The sequence below is a fragment of the Procambarus clarkii genome, chromosome 64 (assembly GCF_040958095.1).
Source record: "Procambarus clarkii isolate CNS0578487 chromosome 64, FALCON_Pclarkii_2.0, whole genome shotgun sequence".
NCBI lineage: Eukaryota > Metazoa > Arthropoda > Malacostraca > Decapoda > Cambaridae > Procambarus > Procambarus clarkii.
Genome location: NC_091213.1, coordinates 30,867,545 through 30,883,763, shown reverse-complemented (window position 1 = coordinate 30,883,763; position 16,219 = coordinate 30,867,545). Strand labels below are relative to the sequence as shown.

General features: G+C 52.5%; 2 protein-coding genes across 2 annotated transcripts; both read right to left on the bottom strand.

Annotated features, from left to right (window-relative positions):
• Window positions 1-10,933: 10,933 nt before the first annotated feature.
• LOC138354834 (uncharacterized) lies at window positions 10,934-12,970 on the bottom strand. Its single transcript, XM_069309334.1, has 2 exons — window positions 12,956-12,970; window positions 10,934-11,680 (listed from the first exon to the last, which is right to left on the bottom strand). The coding sequence occupies exons 1-2, from the start codon at window positions 12,968-12,970 to the stop codon at window positions 10,934-10,936; spliced, it is 762 nt and encodes a 253-aa protein (XP_069165435.1).
• Window positions 12,971-12,990: 20 nt separating this feature from the next.
• LOC138354833 (hornerin-like) lies at window positions 12,991-15,456 on the bottom strand. The gene has a single exon (XM_069309333.1). The coding sequence runs from the start codon at window positions 15,454-15,456 to the stop codon at window positions 12,991-12,993; it is 2,466 nt and encodes an 821-aa protein (XP_069165434.1).
• Window positions 15,457-16,219: the final 763 nt, after the last annotated feature.

Genomic DNA, 16,219 nt, shown 5'->3' with positions numbered 1-16,219 from the left:
TGACAGGGTGAGGTAGCTGATAAAGAAACTAGTGTGCAATTAAGCACTTAATCACTGAAGGCGATGAAGGTGCATTTACAAGCTCAGGTTATATAGTTACATCACATACATACATCACATATATATGATTGATACATTACATGGTCAATTTTGGATACAAGTCCAATATATCATCAAGTGTTCCAGTACTCATATAGTAACTACAGAGTTCAGCATACCTTAGCCCAGGAGGGCGAAAGTCAGTCAGTATTGGACACTCTACAATATAATTAATAACTATGGAGAGTGGTAGGCAAAGTGCTCCTGTACACTCTTTCAATACCCATGGCGAGATTCCATCCGGCCCAACAGCTTTTCTCACATCCAGCTCCAATAGGTGCTTCTTGACCTCATCACTTGTAATTTCGAACCTATCCAAGGTCACCTGGTTTGCTGCCACCTCTTCTAGCACTGCGACATCTCCCTGTTCTATTGTAAAGACCTCCTGGAACCTTTTGTTGAGTTCTTCACACACCTCTTTGTCATTCTCTGTGTACCTGTCCTTGCCCACCCTAAGTTTCATCACCTGTTCCTTCACTGTTGTCTTCCTCCTGATGCGACTGTGTAGTAGCTTTGGTTCAGTCTTGGCTTTATTAACTATATCATTTTCATACCTTTTCTCAGCTGCTCTTCTCACACTGACATACTCGTTCCTGGTTCTCTGGTATCTCACTCTACTTTCTGGTGTTCTGTTATTACGGAAGTTCCTCCATGCCCTTTTGTTCAGCTCCTTTGCTTTCATACATTCCTTATTAAACCATGGATCCTTCCTTTGCTTCTCTGTTTTTTTCCTGTCGGGCTGGGACAAACCTGCTTACAGCCTCCTAACATTTTTGGGTGACATAGTCCATCATGTCTTGTACGGACTTGGTTCCGAGTTCTGTATCCCAATGTATATCCCATAGGAATTTATTCATTTCCTCATAGTTTCCCTTTCGGTACGCCAGCCCTTTGGTTCCCAGTTTTTTTTTGAGGGTGATAATTCCCAGCTCAACCAGGTACTCAAAGCTCAATACACTATGATCACTCATTCCCAAGGGGGCTTCCAACTTAACTTCCCTTATATCCGACTCATTTAGGGTAAATATCAGATCAAGCAAGGCTGGTTCATCCCCTCCTCTCATTCTTGTCGGTCCCTTGACGTGTTGACTTAGAAAGTTTCTTGTTGCCACATCCAGCAGCTTAGCTCTCCATGTGTCTGGGCCTGCATGTGGGTCTCTGTGGCCTCGTAGCCTGGTGGATAGCGCGCAGGACTCGTAATTCTGTGGCGCGGGTTCGATTCCCGCACGAGGCAGAAACAAATGGGCAAAAGTTTCTTTCACCCTGCATGCCCCTGTTACCTAGCAGTAAATAGGTACCTGGGTGTTAGTCAGCTGTCACACGCTGCTTCCTGGGGGTGGAGGCCTGGTCGAGGACCGGGCCGCGGGGACACTAAAAAGCCCCGAAATCATCTCAAGATAACCTCAAGATAACCTCCCCCAATCTATCTTCCCATGGTTGAAGTCTCTCATGATTAGAAGTCTGGATCCGTTCCTGCTAGCCACAGAAGCTGCTCTCTCTATTATATTGATGGTGGCCAAGTTGTTTCTATCATATTCCTGTCTGGGTCTTCTGTCATTCGGTGGGGGGTTATATATGACTACTATTATAATTTTCTGTCCTCCAGTTGCTATGGTGTCACTGAAATGTAGTCACTGAAACCTTCACAGTCCTGAATTACCATCTCTTCGAAACTCCAACCTTCTCTTAGTAGCAGAGCTACACCACCTCCTCCTCTCCCTTCTCTCTCTTTCCTCGCTACATAGTAGTCCTGTGGAAACACTGCGTTTGTTATGATTTTCATTAACTTTGTTTCTGTGAGTGCTATTATGTCTGGGTTTTCTTCTAGTGCCCATTCTCCAAGTTCACTTGTTTTATTTGAAATCCCATCTATGTTAGTGTACATCGCTTTGAGGCTCACTTTCTTCTGTTTATTTTCATGTCCCTTTCTTGGCAAACATGTACACTGTGTGTGTGTGTGTGTGTGTGTGTGTGTGTGTGTGTGTGTGTGTGTGTGTTATGACTGGGGACTGTCATTATGGCACACTGTATGACGTGTTGGGAAGTCATTATTTTGGGTATAACATGAGGAAAACATGTTGGTCCATTGACACAAATTACACACTTCCCTTCTCTCTCTTCCGTCTCTCTCCCTCTCTCTCTCTCTCTCTCCCTCTCTCTCTCTCTCTCTCTCTCTCCCTCTCTCTCTCTCTCTCTCTCTCTCTCTCTCTCTCTCTCTCTCTCTCTCTCTCTCTCTCTCTCTCTCTCTCTCTCTCTCTCTCTCTCCCTCTTCTCTCTCTCTCACTCTCTCTCCCCTTCTCTCTCTCTCTCTCTCTCTCTCTCTCTCTCTCTCTCTCTCTCTCTCTCTCTCTCTCTCTCTCTCTCTCTCTCTCTCTCTCTCTCTCTCTCTCTTCCTCTCTCCCTCTTCTCTCTCTCTCTCACTCTCTCTCTCACTCTCTCCCTCTTCTCTCTCTCTCACTCTCTCTCTCTAGTAGGAGTTCAGGAACCCTCTGGCGGAGAATCCCCTGCTCAGTGTTTTTCTCCTCTAGTGACGGAGAGTCAACCCTCTTCACTTATGATAATGAACCATTGAGGACATGTGTACCGACCAACATGTACACACAGACAGTGATGGACAGTCATTGAGGACATGTGTACCGCCCAACATGTACACACAGACAGTGATGGACAGTCATTGAGGACATGTGTACCGACCAACATGTACACACAGACAGTGATGGACAGTCATTGAGGACATGTGTACCGACCAACATGTACACACAGACAGTGGTGGACAGTCATTGAGGACATGTGTACCGACCAACATGTACACACAGACAGTGATGGACAGTCATTGAGGACATGTGTACCGACCAACATGTACACACAGACAGTGGTGGACAGTCATTGAGGACATGTGTACCGCCCAACATGTACACACAGACAGTGGTGGACAGTCATTGAGGACATGTGTACCGCCCAACATGTACACACAGACAGTGGTGGACAGTCATTGAGGACATGTGTACCGACCAATATGTACACACAGACAGTGGTGGACAGTCATTGAGGACATGTGTACCGCCCAACATGTACACACAGACAGTGGTGGACAGTCATTGAGGACATGTGTACCGACCAACATGTACACACAGACAGTGGTGGACAGTCATTGAGGACATGTGTACCGACCAACATGTACACACAGACAGTGATGGACAGTCATTGAGGACATGTGTACCGACCAACATGTACACACAGACAGTGATGGACAGTCATTGAGGACATGTGTACCGCCCAACATGTACACACAGACAGTGATGGACAGTCATTGAGGACATGTGTACCGACCAACATGTACACACAGACAGTGATGGACAGTCCACCGACGGAATCAAACTCTAGTTCCAGTTTTCAGTAGAAGATAAAATAACGGTGACAAGGAATAAGAAGGAAGGACTTGGTGTTCTGGTCGACCACACTGAAGATGTTATATGTGACCACGTGACCACATGTGTGGTGGGGGAGACTCTTCCACACCTGCGGCCACCACACCTGCACACTCTCCCACACCTGCGGCCACCACACCTGCACACTCTCCCACACCTGCGGCCACCACACCTGCACACTCTCCCACACCTGCGGCCACCACACCTGCCCACTCTCCCACACCTGCGGCCACCACACCTGCCCACTCTCCCACACCTGCGGCCACCACACCTGCACCCTCTCCCACACCTGCGGCCACCACACCTAGCTGCAGACTCTCCCACACCTGCGGCCACCACACCTGCATACTCTCCCACACCTGCGGCCACCACACCTGCAGACTCTCCCACACCTGCGGCCACTACACCTGCACCCTCTCCCACACCTGCGGCCACCACACCTGGACACTCTCCCACACCGGCGGCCACCACACCTGCACACTCTCCCACACCTGCGGCCACCACACCTGCACACTCTCCCACACCTGCGGCCACCACACCTGCAGACTCTCCCACACCTGCGGCCACCACACCTGCACACTCTCCCACATCTTCGGCCACCACACCTGCATACTCTCCCACACCTGCGGCCACCACACCTGCAGACTCTCCCACACCTGCGGCCACCACACCTGCACCCTCTCCCACACCTGCGGCCATCACACCCGCAGACTCTCCCACAGCTGTGGCAACCATACCTGGAGACTCTCCCACAGCTGCGGCCACCACACCTGCAGACTCTCCCACACCTGCGGCCACCACACCTGCATACTCTCCCACAGCTGCGGCCACCACACCTGCACACTCTCCCACAGCTGCGGCCACCACACCTGCAGACACTCCCACAGCTGCGGCCACCACACCTGCAGACTCTCCCACAGCTGTGGAACCACACCTGCACACTCTCCCACACCTGTAGACTCTCCCACAGCTGCGGCCACGACACCTGCAGACTCTCCCACAGCTGCGGAACCACACCTGCAGACTCTCCCACAGCTGTGGCCACGACACCTGCAGACTCTCCCACAGCTGCGGCCACCACACCTGCAGACTCTCCCACAGCTGCAATACCACACCTGCAAACTCTCCCACAGCTGCGGCCACCACACCTGCAGACTCTCCCACAGCTGCGGCACCACACCTGCAGACTCTCCCACAGCTGCGGCCACGACACCTGCAGACTCTTCCACAGTTGCGGCACCACACCTGCAGACTCTCCCACAGCTGTAGCCACCACACCTGCAGACTCTCCCACAGCTGCGGCCACCACACCTGCAGACTCTCCCACAGCTGCGGCCACCACACCTGCAGACTCTCCCACAGCTGCGGCCACCACACCTGCAGACTCTCCCACACCTGCGGCCACCACACCTGCAGACTCTCCCACAGCTGCGGTACCACACCTGCAGACTCTCCCACAGCTGCGGCCACCACACCTGCAGACTCTCCCACAGCTGCGGCCACCACACCTGCAGACTCTCCCACACCTGCGGCCACCACACCTGCAGACTCTCCCACAGCTGCGGCCACCACACCTGCAGACTCTTCCACAGCTGCGGCCACCACACCTGCAGACTTTCCCACAGCTGCGGCCACCATACCTGCAAACTTTCCTACAGCTGCGGCACCACACCTGCAGACTCTCCCACAGCTGCGGCCACCACACCTGTAGACTCTCCCACAGCTGCGGCACCACACCTACAGACTCTCCCACAGCTGCGGCCACCATACCTGCAGACTCTCCCACAGCTGCGGCACCACACCTGCAGACTCGCCAAGAGCTGCGGCCACCGCACCTGCAGACTCTCCCACAGCTGCAGCCACCACACCTGGAAACTCTCCCACAGCTGCGGCCACCACACCTGCAGACTCTCCCACAGCTGCAGCCACCACACTTGGAGACTCTCCCACAGCTGCGGCCACTACACCTGCAGACTCTCTTGCATCTGCAGCACCACACACGCAGACTCTCCTACAGCTGCGGCCACCACACCTGCAGACTCGTTCACAGCTGCGGTACCACACCTGCAGACTCTCCCACAGCTAACGTGGGAGAGTATGCACTCACTCTTGCCAGGACTCACGAGCAGGTGTATACGGTGGCCAGGACTCAAGTTAAGGTGTACACGCTGGCCGGGACTCACGTGCGGGTGTACACGGTGGCCGGGACTCACGTGCAGGTGTACACGCTGGCCAGGACTCACGTGTGGGTGTACACGCTGGCCGGGACTCACGTGCGGGTGTACACGCTGGCCGGGACTCACGTGCGGGTGTACACGCTGGCCAGGACTCACGTGCGGGTGTACACGCTGGCCAGGACTCACGTGCGGGTGTACACGCTGGCCAGGACTCTCGTGCGGGTGTACACGCTGGCCAGGACTCACGTGCGGGTGTACACGCTGGCCAGGACTCACGTGCGGGTGTACACGCTTGGCGGGACTCACGTGCGGGTGTACACGCTGGCCAGGACTCACGTGTGGGTGTACACGGTGGCCAGGACTCACGTGCGGGTGTACACGCTGGCCGGGACTCACGTGCGGGTGTACACGCTGGCCGGGACTCACGTGCGGGTGTACACGCTGGCCAGGACTCACGTGCGGGTGTACACGCTGGCCAGGACTCACGTGCGGGTGTACACGCTGGCCAGGACTCACGTGCGGGTGTACACGCTGGCCGGGACTCACGTGCGGGTGTACACGCTGGCCAGGACTCACGTGCGGGTGTACACGCTGGCCGGGACTCACGTGCGGGTGTACACGCTGGCCGGGACTCACGTGCGGGTGTACACGCTGGCCAGGACTCACGTGCGGGTGTACACGCTGGCCAGGACTCACGTGCGGGTGTACACGCTGGCCAGGACTCACGTGCGGGTGTACACGCTGGCCAGGACTCACGTGCGGGTGTACACGCTGGCCAGGACTCACGTGCGGGTGTACACGCTGGCCAGGACTCACGTGCGGGTGTACACGCTTGGCGGGACTCACGTGCGGGTGTACACGCTGGCCAGGACTCACGTGCGGGTGTACACGGTGGCCAGGACTCACGTGCGGGTGTACACGCTGGCCGGGACTCACGTGCGGGTGTACACGCTGGCCAGGACTCACGTGCGGGTGTACACGCTGGCCAGGACTCACGTGTGGGTGTACACGCTGGCCGGGACTCACGTGCGGGTGTACACGCTGGCCAGGACTCACGTGTGGGTGTACACGCTGGCCAGGACTCACGTGTGGGTGTACACGCTGGCCAGGACTCACGTGTGGGTGTACACGCTGGCCAGGACTCACGTGTGGGTGTACACGCTGGCCGGGACTCACGTGTGGGTGTACACGGTGGCCAGGACTCACGTGTGGGTGTACACGGTGGCCAGGACTCACGTGCAGGTGTACACGCTGGCCAGGACTCACGTGTGGGTGTACACGCTGGCCGGGACTCACGTGTGGGTGTACACGGTGGCCGGGACTCACGTGCGGGTGTACACGGTGGCCGGGACTCACGTGTGGGTGTACACGGTGGCCGGGACTCACGTGCGGGTGTACACGCTGGCCAGGACTCACGTGCAGGTGTACACGCTGGCCAGGACTCACGTGCGGGTGTACACGCTGGCCGGGACTCACGTGCGGGTGTACACGCTGGCCAGGACTCACGTGCGGGTGTACACGCTTGGCGGGACTCACGTGCGGGTGTACACGCTGGCCAGGACTCACGTGCAAGTGTACACGCTGGCCGGGACTCACGTGCGGGTGTACACGCTGGCCGGGACTCACGTGCGGGTGTACACGCTGGCCGGGCATATTGCTTTCTTCTGCCTGATGACCCTCAACATGATTCGGAAGGAGGAACTGGTACATCTGTCTGTCTATGTCTGTGTTTTTCAATCTCTTGGGTAACGGTACACACTGTACCAAACTGTTGGGTAACGGTACACACTGTACCATACTGTTGGGTAACGGTACACACTGTACCAAACTGTTGGGTAACGGTACACACTGTACCAAACTGTTGGGTAACGGTACACACTGTACCAAACTGTTGGGTAACGGTACACACTGTACCATACTGTTGGGTAACGGTACACACTGTACCAAACTGATGGGTAACGGTACACACTGTACCAAACTGTTGGATAACGGTACACACTGTACCATACTGTTGGGTAACGGTACACACTGTACCAAACTGTTCGTTAACGGTACACACTGTACCAAACTGTTGGGTAACGGTACACACTGTACCAAACTGTTGGGTAACGGTACACACTGTACCAAACTGTTGGGTTATGATACACACTGTACCAAACTGTTGGGTAACGGTACACACTGTACCAAACTGTTGGGTAACGATACACACTGTACCAAACTGTTGGATAACGGTACACACACTGTACCATACTGTTGGGTAACGGTACACACTGTACCAAACTGTTGGGTAACGGTACACACTGTACCAAACTCTTGGGTAACGGTACACATTGTACCAAACTGTTGGGTAACGGTACACACTGTAATAACTGTTGGGTAACGGTACACACACTGTACCAAACTGTTGGGTAACGGCACACACTGTACCAAACTGTTTGATAACGGTACACACACTGTACCAAACTGTTGGGTAACGGCACACACTGTACCAAACTGTTGGGTAACGGCACACACTGTACCAAACTGTTTGATAACGGTACACACACTGTACCAAACTGTTGGGTAACGGTACACACTGTACCAAACAGTTGGGTAACGGCACACACTGTACCAAACTGTTGGGTAACGGTACACACTGTACCAAACTGTTGGGTAACGGTACACACTGTACCAAGCTGTTGGGTAACGGTACACACTGTACCAAACTGTTGGGTAACGGTACACACTGTACCAAACTGTTGGGTAACGGTACACACTGTACCAAACTGTTGGGTAACGGTACACACTGTACCAAACTGTTGGGTAACGGTACACACTGTACCAAACTGTTGGGTAACGGTACACACTGTACCAAAGTATTGGGTAACGGTACACACTGTACCAAACTGTTGGGTAACGGTACACACTGTACCAAACTGTTGGGTAACGGTACACACTGTACCAAAGTGTTGGGTAACGGTACACACACTGTACCAAAGTGTTGGGTAACGGAACACACTGTACCGAGTTCATGAACTATCAACACAGGAGAAGCTGGTAACGGGTCACGTGACAAACGAAGGTGGGTGGTTCTGGTACAGTTCAGCCGGCCACTAACGCCAACAACGAGCGCCAGACCCTGGGTGTTCTTCACAGGCCGCTCACACAACCCATTACGGCCCCTTATTGCCTATTACAGCTACACATTGCCCATTACTGTCACCCAGTGTCCCTTAGACGCCCACACAACCACTACAGACCCACACTGCCCCATGTGAGACCCACACTACCCCATGTGAGACCCACACTACCCCATGTGAGACCCACACTACCCATGTGAGACCCACACTACCCATGTGAGACCCACACTACCCATGTGAGACCCACACTACCCATGTGAGTCCCACACTACCCATGTGAGACCCACATTACCCCATGTGAGACCCACACTACCCCATGTGAGACCCACACTACCCATGTGAGACCCTCACTACCCCATGTGCGACCCACACTACCCATGTGAGACCCACACTACCCCATGTGAGACCCACACTACCCATGTGAGACCCTCACTACCCCATGTGCGACCCACACTACCCATGTGAGACCCACACTACCCACGTGAGACCCACACTACCCATGTGAGACCCACACTACCCCATGTGAGACCCACACTACCCATGTGAGACCCACACTACCCCATGTGAGACCCACACTACCCACGTGAGACCCACACTACCCATGTGAGACACACACTACCCATGTGAGACCCACACTACCCATGTGAGACCCACACTACCCACGTGAGACCCACACTACCCATGTGAGACCCACACTACCCCATGTGAGACCCACACTACCCATGTGAGACCCACACTACCCACGTGAGACCCACACTACCCATGTGAGACCCACACTACCCATGTGAGACCCACACTACCCATGTGAGACCCACACTACCCATGTTAGACCCACACTACCCATGTGAGTCCCACACTACCCATGTGAGACCCACACTACCCATGTGAGACCCACACTACCCATGTGAGACCCACACTACCCATGTGAGACCCACACTACCCATGTGAGACCCACACTACCCATGTGAGACCCACACTACCCATGTGAGACCCACACTAGCCATGTGAGACCCACACTACCCCATGTGAGACCCACACTACCCCATGTGAGACCCACACTACCCCATGCGAGACCCACACTACCCATGTGAGACCCACACTACCCATGTGAGTCCCACACTACCCATGTGAGCCCCACACTACCCATGTGAGACCCACACTACCCCATGTGAGCCCCACACTACCCATGTGAGACCCACACTACCCATGTGAGGCCCCCACACTACCCATGTGAGACCCACACTACCCCATGTGAGCCCCACACTACCCATGTGAGACCCTCACTACCCATGTGAGACCCACACTACCCATGTGAGCCCCACACTACCCATGTGAGACCCTCACTACCCATGTGAGACCCACACTACCCATGTGAGACCGACCATTTCCGACAATATAAAAAAGTTCCTTCCTCACAAGACGTGGCCAAGACTGTCAATATCTTTTCTCAGGTGCGGTAGACCTGGAGGCTTGCGTGAGACAACGTCTTAGTTTAGGGAGTATTATGGCCAATTACGAGGTGGTGGAGGGCCCGAGCATAATGAAGCGAGCGTGGTAATGCTTCCCGCTGGCCCTGGCTGACGCCTCCCCCACCCTACTGGATGGTCAGAGGTACACGGTACTACCCTCCTAACCTCCTCCCCCTCCTTAGTCTCATTCTCTCCCACTTTCGCTCCCAGTTTTCCCTCTTCTTATGTCAGTCATTGGCCTTCGCTCTCCCTCCCAATCTCTCTCATAATCTCTATCCATCTTTTTGTCTCTCCTAATCTCTTCTTCCTAATCTCTCTCTCACTCTTCTCTACAAATTTTCTCTCTCACTTTACCAGTTCATACAACTGAAGTAGAAAGTCTCTGGCGCAATGAAAAGAGCATCATATAAGCCCTAATATCCATACAGGAGCAACAGACGACCCGTAGCACCATACAACAGCAGCAACAGGAGGCTACTATCACCATATAACAATATGTTTGGCACAAGTCATCACACTAAGTGTGATGACTTGAAAGAGGAGATTAATTGAAAGAGGAGCGTCAGAGGCGGAAGAGGCCTAGATGACGGAGCCAGAGTGCCTGCTTGATGGGGTTGTGGGTGTTCCTCCACGCCCCAGGCTCAGCCCGAGGCCAGGCCTGACTTGTGACGCCTGACTTGTGACGCCTGACTTGTGAAGCCTGACTTGTGAAGCCCGACTTGTGAAGCCTGACTTGTGACGCCTGACTTGTGAAGCCCGACTTGTGAAGCCTGACTTGTGACGCCTGACTTGTGACGCCTGACTTGTGAAGCCCGACTTGTGAAGCCAGACTTGTGAAGCTTGACTTGTGAAGCCTGACTTGTGAAGCCCGACTTGTGAAGCCTCACTTGTGAAGCTTGACTTGTGAAGCCTGACTTGTGACGCCTGACTTGTGAAGCTTGACTTGTGACGCCTGACTTGTGAAAGCCAGACTTGTGAAGCCTGACTTGTGAAGCTTGACTTGTGAAGCCTGACTTGTGAAGCCTGACTTGTGAAGCCTGACTTGTGAAGCCCGACTTGTGAAGCCTGACTTGTGACGCCTGACTTGTGAAGCCCGACTTGTGAAGCCAGACTTGTGAAGCTTGACTTGTGAAGCCTAACTTGTGAAAGCCAGACTTGTGAAGCCTGACTTGTGAAGTTTGACTTGTGAAGCCTGACTTGTGACACTTGACTTGTGAAGCCTGACTTGTGAAGCCTGACTTGTGACGCCCGACTTGTGAAGCCTGACTTGTGAAGCTTGACTTGTGAAGCCTGACTTGTGAAGCCCGACTTGTGAAGGCTGACTTGTGAAGCTTGACTTTTGAAGCCTGACTTGTGACGCCTGACTTGTGAAGCTTGACTTGTGACGCCTGACTTGTGAAAGCCAGACTTGTACTCACCTAATTGTACTCACCTAATTGTGCTTGCGGGGGTTGAGCTTTGGCTCTTTGGTCCCGCCTCTCAACTGTCAATCAACTGGTGTACAGATTCCTGAGCCTACTGGGCTCTATCATACCTACATTTGAAACTGTGTATGGAGTCAGCCTCCACCACATCACTTCCTAGTGCATTCCATTTATTAACTACTCTGACACTGAAAAAATTCTTTCTAACGTCTCTGTGGCTCATCTGGGTACTAAGTTTCCACCTGTGTCCCCTTGTTCGTGTCCCACCCGTGCTGAAGAGTTTGTCTTTGTCCACCCTGTCAATTCCCCTGAGAATTTTGTAGGTGGTTATCATGTCTCCCCTTACTCTTCTGTTTTCCAGGGATGTGAGGTTCAGCTCCTTTAGCCTTTCCTCGTAGCTCAATCCTCTCAGTTCCGGGACGAGCCTGGTGGCATACCGCTGAATCTTCTCTAACTTTGTCTTGTGTTTAACTAGGTATGGACTCCAGGCTGGAGCTGCATACTCCAGGATTGGTCTTACATAAGTGGTATACAGGGTTCTGAAAGATTCCTTACACAAGTTTCTGAAGGCAGTTCTTATGTTGGCCAGTCTAGCATATGCCGCTGATGATATTCTTTTGATGTGGGCCTCTGGGGACAGGTTCGGTGTGATATCAACCCCCAGATCCTTCTCTCTATTTGATTCTTGCAGGATTTCCCCTCCCAGATGATACCTTGTGTTCAGCCTCCTGCTCCCTTCGCCTAATTTCATCACCTTACACTTTCCAGAGTTGAACTTCAGCAGCCATTTTCTAGACCATTCCTCCAGTTTATCCAGGTCATCCTGTAGTCTCTGTCTATCTTCATCCGTCTTGATTCTTCTCATAATTTTTGCATCATCAGCAAACATCGAGAGGAATGAGTCTATACCCTCTGGAAGATCGTTCACATATATTAGAAACAGGATGGGTCCAAGTACTGAGCCCTGTGGGACTCCGCTGGTGACATCTCGCCACTCTGATGTCTTCCCCCTCACCGTTACTCGCTGTTTCCTGTTGCTTAAGTACTCCCTTATCCACTGGAGCACCTTCCCTTTTACTCCTGCCTGTTGCTCCAACTTTTTTAACAGCCTTTTATGGGGTACTGTGTCGAAGGCTTTTTGGCAATCCAGGAAAATGCAGTCGGCCCACCCTTCTCTTTCCTGCCTAATTTTCGTTGCCTGGTCATAAAATTCTATTAACCCTGTGAGGCACGATTTACCATCTCTGAACCCATGTTGGTGGTGCGTTACAAAGTTATGAAGCCTGCGTTGTGAAGTTATGCGTTGTGAAGCCTGACTTGTGAAGCTTGACTTGTGAAGCCTGACTTGTGACGCCTGACTTGTGAAGCCCGACTTGTGAAGCCTGACTTGTGACGCCCGACTTGTGAAGCCTGACTTGTGAAGCTTGACTTGTGAAGCCTGACTTGTGAAGCCCGACTTGTGAAGCCTGACTTGTGAAGCCCGACTTGTGACGCCTGACTTGTGAAGCCTGACTTGTGAAGCCCGACTTGTGAAGCCTGACTTGTGAAGCCCGACTTGTGAAGCCTGACTTGTGAAGCCCGACTTGTGAAGCCCGACTTGTGAAGCCCGACTTGTGAAGCCAGACTTGTGAAGCCCGACTTGTGAAGCCTGACTTGTGAAGCCCGACTTGTGAAGCCTGACTTGTGAAGCCTGACTTGTGAAGCCCGACTTGTGAAGCCTGACTTGTGAAGCCTGACTTGTGAAGCCCGACTTGTGAAGCCCGACTTGTGAAGCCAGACTTGTGAAGCTTGACTTGTGAAGCCTGACTTGTGAAGCCCGACTTGTGAAGCCTGACTTGTGAAGCTTGACTTGTGAAGCCTGACTTGTGACGCCTGACTTGTGAAGCTTGACTTGTGACGCCTGACTTGTGAAAGCCAGACTTGTGAAGCCTGACTTGTGAAGCTTGACTTGTGAAGCCTGACTTGTGACACCTGACTTGTGAAGCCTGACTTGTGAAGCCTGACTTGTGACGCCCGACTTGTGAAGCCTGACTTGAGAAGCTTGACTTGTGAAGCCTGACTTGTGAAGCCCGACTTGTGAAGCCCGACTTGTGAAGCCTGACTTGTGAAGCCTGACTTGTGACGCCTGACTTGTGAAGCTTGACTTGTGACGCCTGACTTGTGAAAGCCAGACTTGTGAAGCCTGACTTGTGAAGCTTGACTTGTGAAGCCTGACTTGTGACGCCTGACTTGTGAAGCCCGACTTGTGAAGCCTGACTTGTGACGCCCGACTTGTGAAGCCTGACTTGTGAAGCTTGACTTGTGAAGCCTGACTTGTGAAGCCCGACTTGTGAAGCCTGACTTGTGAAGCCCGACTTGTGACGCCTGACTTGTGAAGCCTGACTTGTGAAGCCCGACTTGTGAAGCCTGACTTGTGAAGCCCGACTTGTGAAGCCTGACTTGTGAAGCCAGACTTGTGAAGCCCGACTTGTGAAGCCCGACTTGTGAAGCCTGACTTGTGAAGCCCGACTTGTGAAGCCTGACTTGTGAAGCCCGACTTGTGAAGCCTGACTTGTGAAGCCCGACTTGTGAAGCCTGACTTGTGAAGCCCGACTTGTGAAGCCAGACTTGTGAAGCTTGACTTGTGAAGCCTGACTTGTGAAGCCCGACTTGTGAAGCTTGACTTGTGAAGCCTGACTTGTGACGCCTGACTTGTGAAGCTTGACTTGTGACGCCTGACTTGTGAAAGCCAGACTTGTGAAGCCTGACTTGTGAAGCTTGACTTGTGAAGCCTGACTTGTGACACCTGACTTGTGAAGCCTGACTTGTGAAGCCTGACTTGTGACGCCCGACTTGTGAAGCCTGACTTGAGAAGCTTGACTTGTGAAGCCTGACTTGTGAAGCCCGACTTGTGAAGCCTGACTTGTGAAGCTTGACTTGTGAAGCCTGACTTGTGACGCCTGACTTGTGAAGCTTGACTTGTGACGCCTGACTTGTGAAAGCCAGACTTGTGAAGCCTGACTTGTGAAGCTTGACTTGTGAAGCCTGACTTGTGACGCCTGACTTGTGAAGCCCGACTTGTGAAGCCTGACTTGTGACGCCCGACTTGTGAAGCCTGACTTGTGAAGCTTGACTTGTGAAGCCTGACTTGTGAAGCCCGACTTGTGAAGCCTGACTTGTGAAGCCCGACTTGTGACGCCTGACTTGTGAAGCCTGACTTGTGAAGCCCGACTTGTGAAGCCTGACTTGTGAAGCCCGACTTGTGAAGCCTGACTTGTGAAGCCCGACTTGTGAAGCCCGACTTGTGAAGCCCGACATGTGAAGCCTGACTTGTGAAGCCCGACTTGTGAAGCCTGACTTGTGAAGCCCGACTTGTGAAGCCTGACTTGTGAAGCCCGACTTGTGAAGCCTGACTTGTGAAGCCCGACTTGTGAAGCCAGACTTATGAAGCCCGACTTGTGAAGCCCGACTTGTGAAGCCTGACTTGCGAAGCCTGACTTGTGAAGCCTGACTTGTGAAGCCTGACTTGTGAAGCCCGACTTGTGAAGCCAGACCTGTGAAGCCCGACTTGTGAAGCCTGACTTGTGAAGCCTGACTTGTGAAGCTAAGTGCAGGGGTGGTTGTGTCAACGTCTGGTCTGGCTTCAGTAGAAGGAAAAGAGGACTATCAGGTGAAAGCACCAAGCCATTACGACTATATAGCACTGAGAAGGGGTCAGGATAAGGATTTGGGATGGGACGGAGGGAAGGAATGGTGCCCATCCACTTGGACGGTCGGGGATTGAACGCCGACCTGCATGAAGGGAGACCGTTCAACCCAAGTAGTTAGACGGCTTCAGTAGAATCATCAGGAAATCCTTGTGTGTTCAGTAGAACTCCAGGTTGCAATCGTTCTACCATGTGGTGGCCTAGTGGTTAACGCGTGTGCCTGGGAACACCCAGCGCATGGGTTCGAACCCTCAGCACGGCTCCGACGGATTTTCTCACTGATACAGTCAAGCTAGTGAGATTACTCACTGTGAATACATTTAATTATAAATAAATGTAATTATAAATTATTAATTTGAATGTATAATAAGGATAATTAAGAAAAGTGAAAGTTTTACCCTGGGAAAAATACCTTGAGATAACATTAGCATTGTAAGTTAACAATGCACTGAAGGGCTTAATTAAAATGACTTGAAGTTTAACATGGTGAGATTAACCTTGTATATTAAACTTGGTCCGTGTAACATGGGTAAATTTAATAATGTGTAACTTCCAGAGCGTAAGTCTAACAATAGGGTCTTACATTTATGAAAGTGCTACGTTGGGTAAATTAACAGTGTAAATTAACATTGTAAGCGGTTAACAGTATACTGGCGGGTGGGGGTGTCCGGGGGAGACCCCAAACGGCAGACCACAACAGCCCGTTTGGTCTACAGTAATCAGTCTTTTAATAGTGACAATATGTCACAATCGAGTTGAGAATGGTCCAGGACGGCCCGAAACGTCGTTGTCCCTTCACTTTCTAGTGTGTGGTCTG

Excerpts from the sequence above, each read along its gene's own strand:
- LOC138354833 (XM_069309333.1), bottom strand. The coding sequence starts at position 15,456 with ATGGGCACCATTCCTTCCCTCCGTCCCATCCCAAATCCTTATCCTGAC.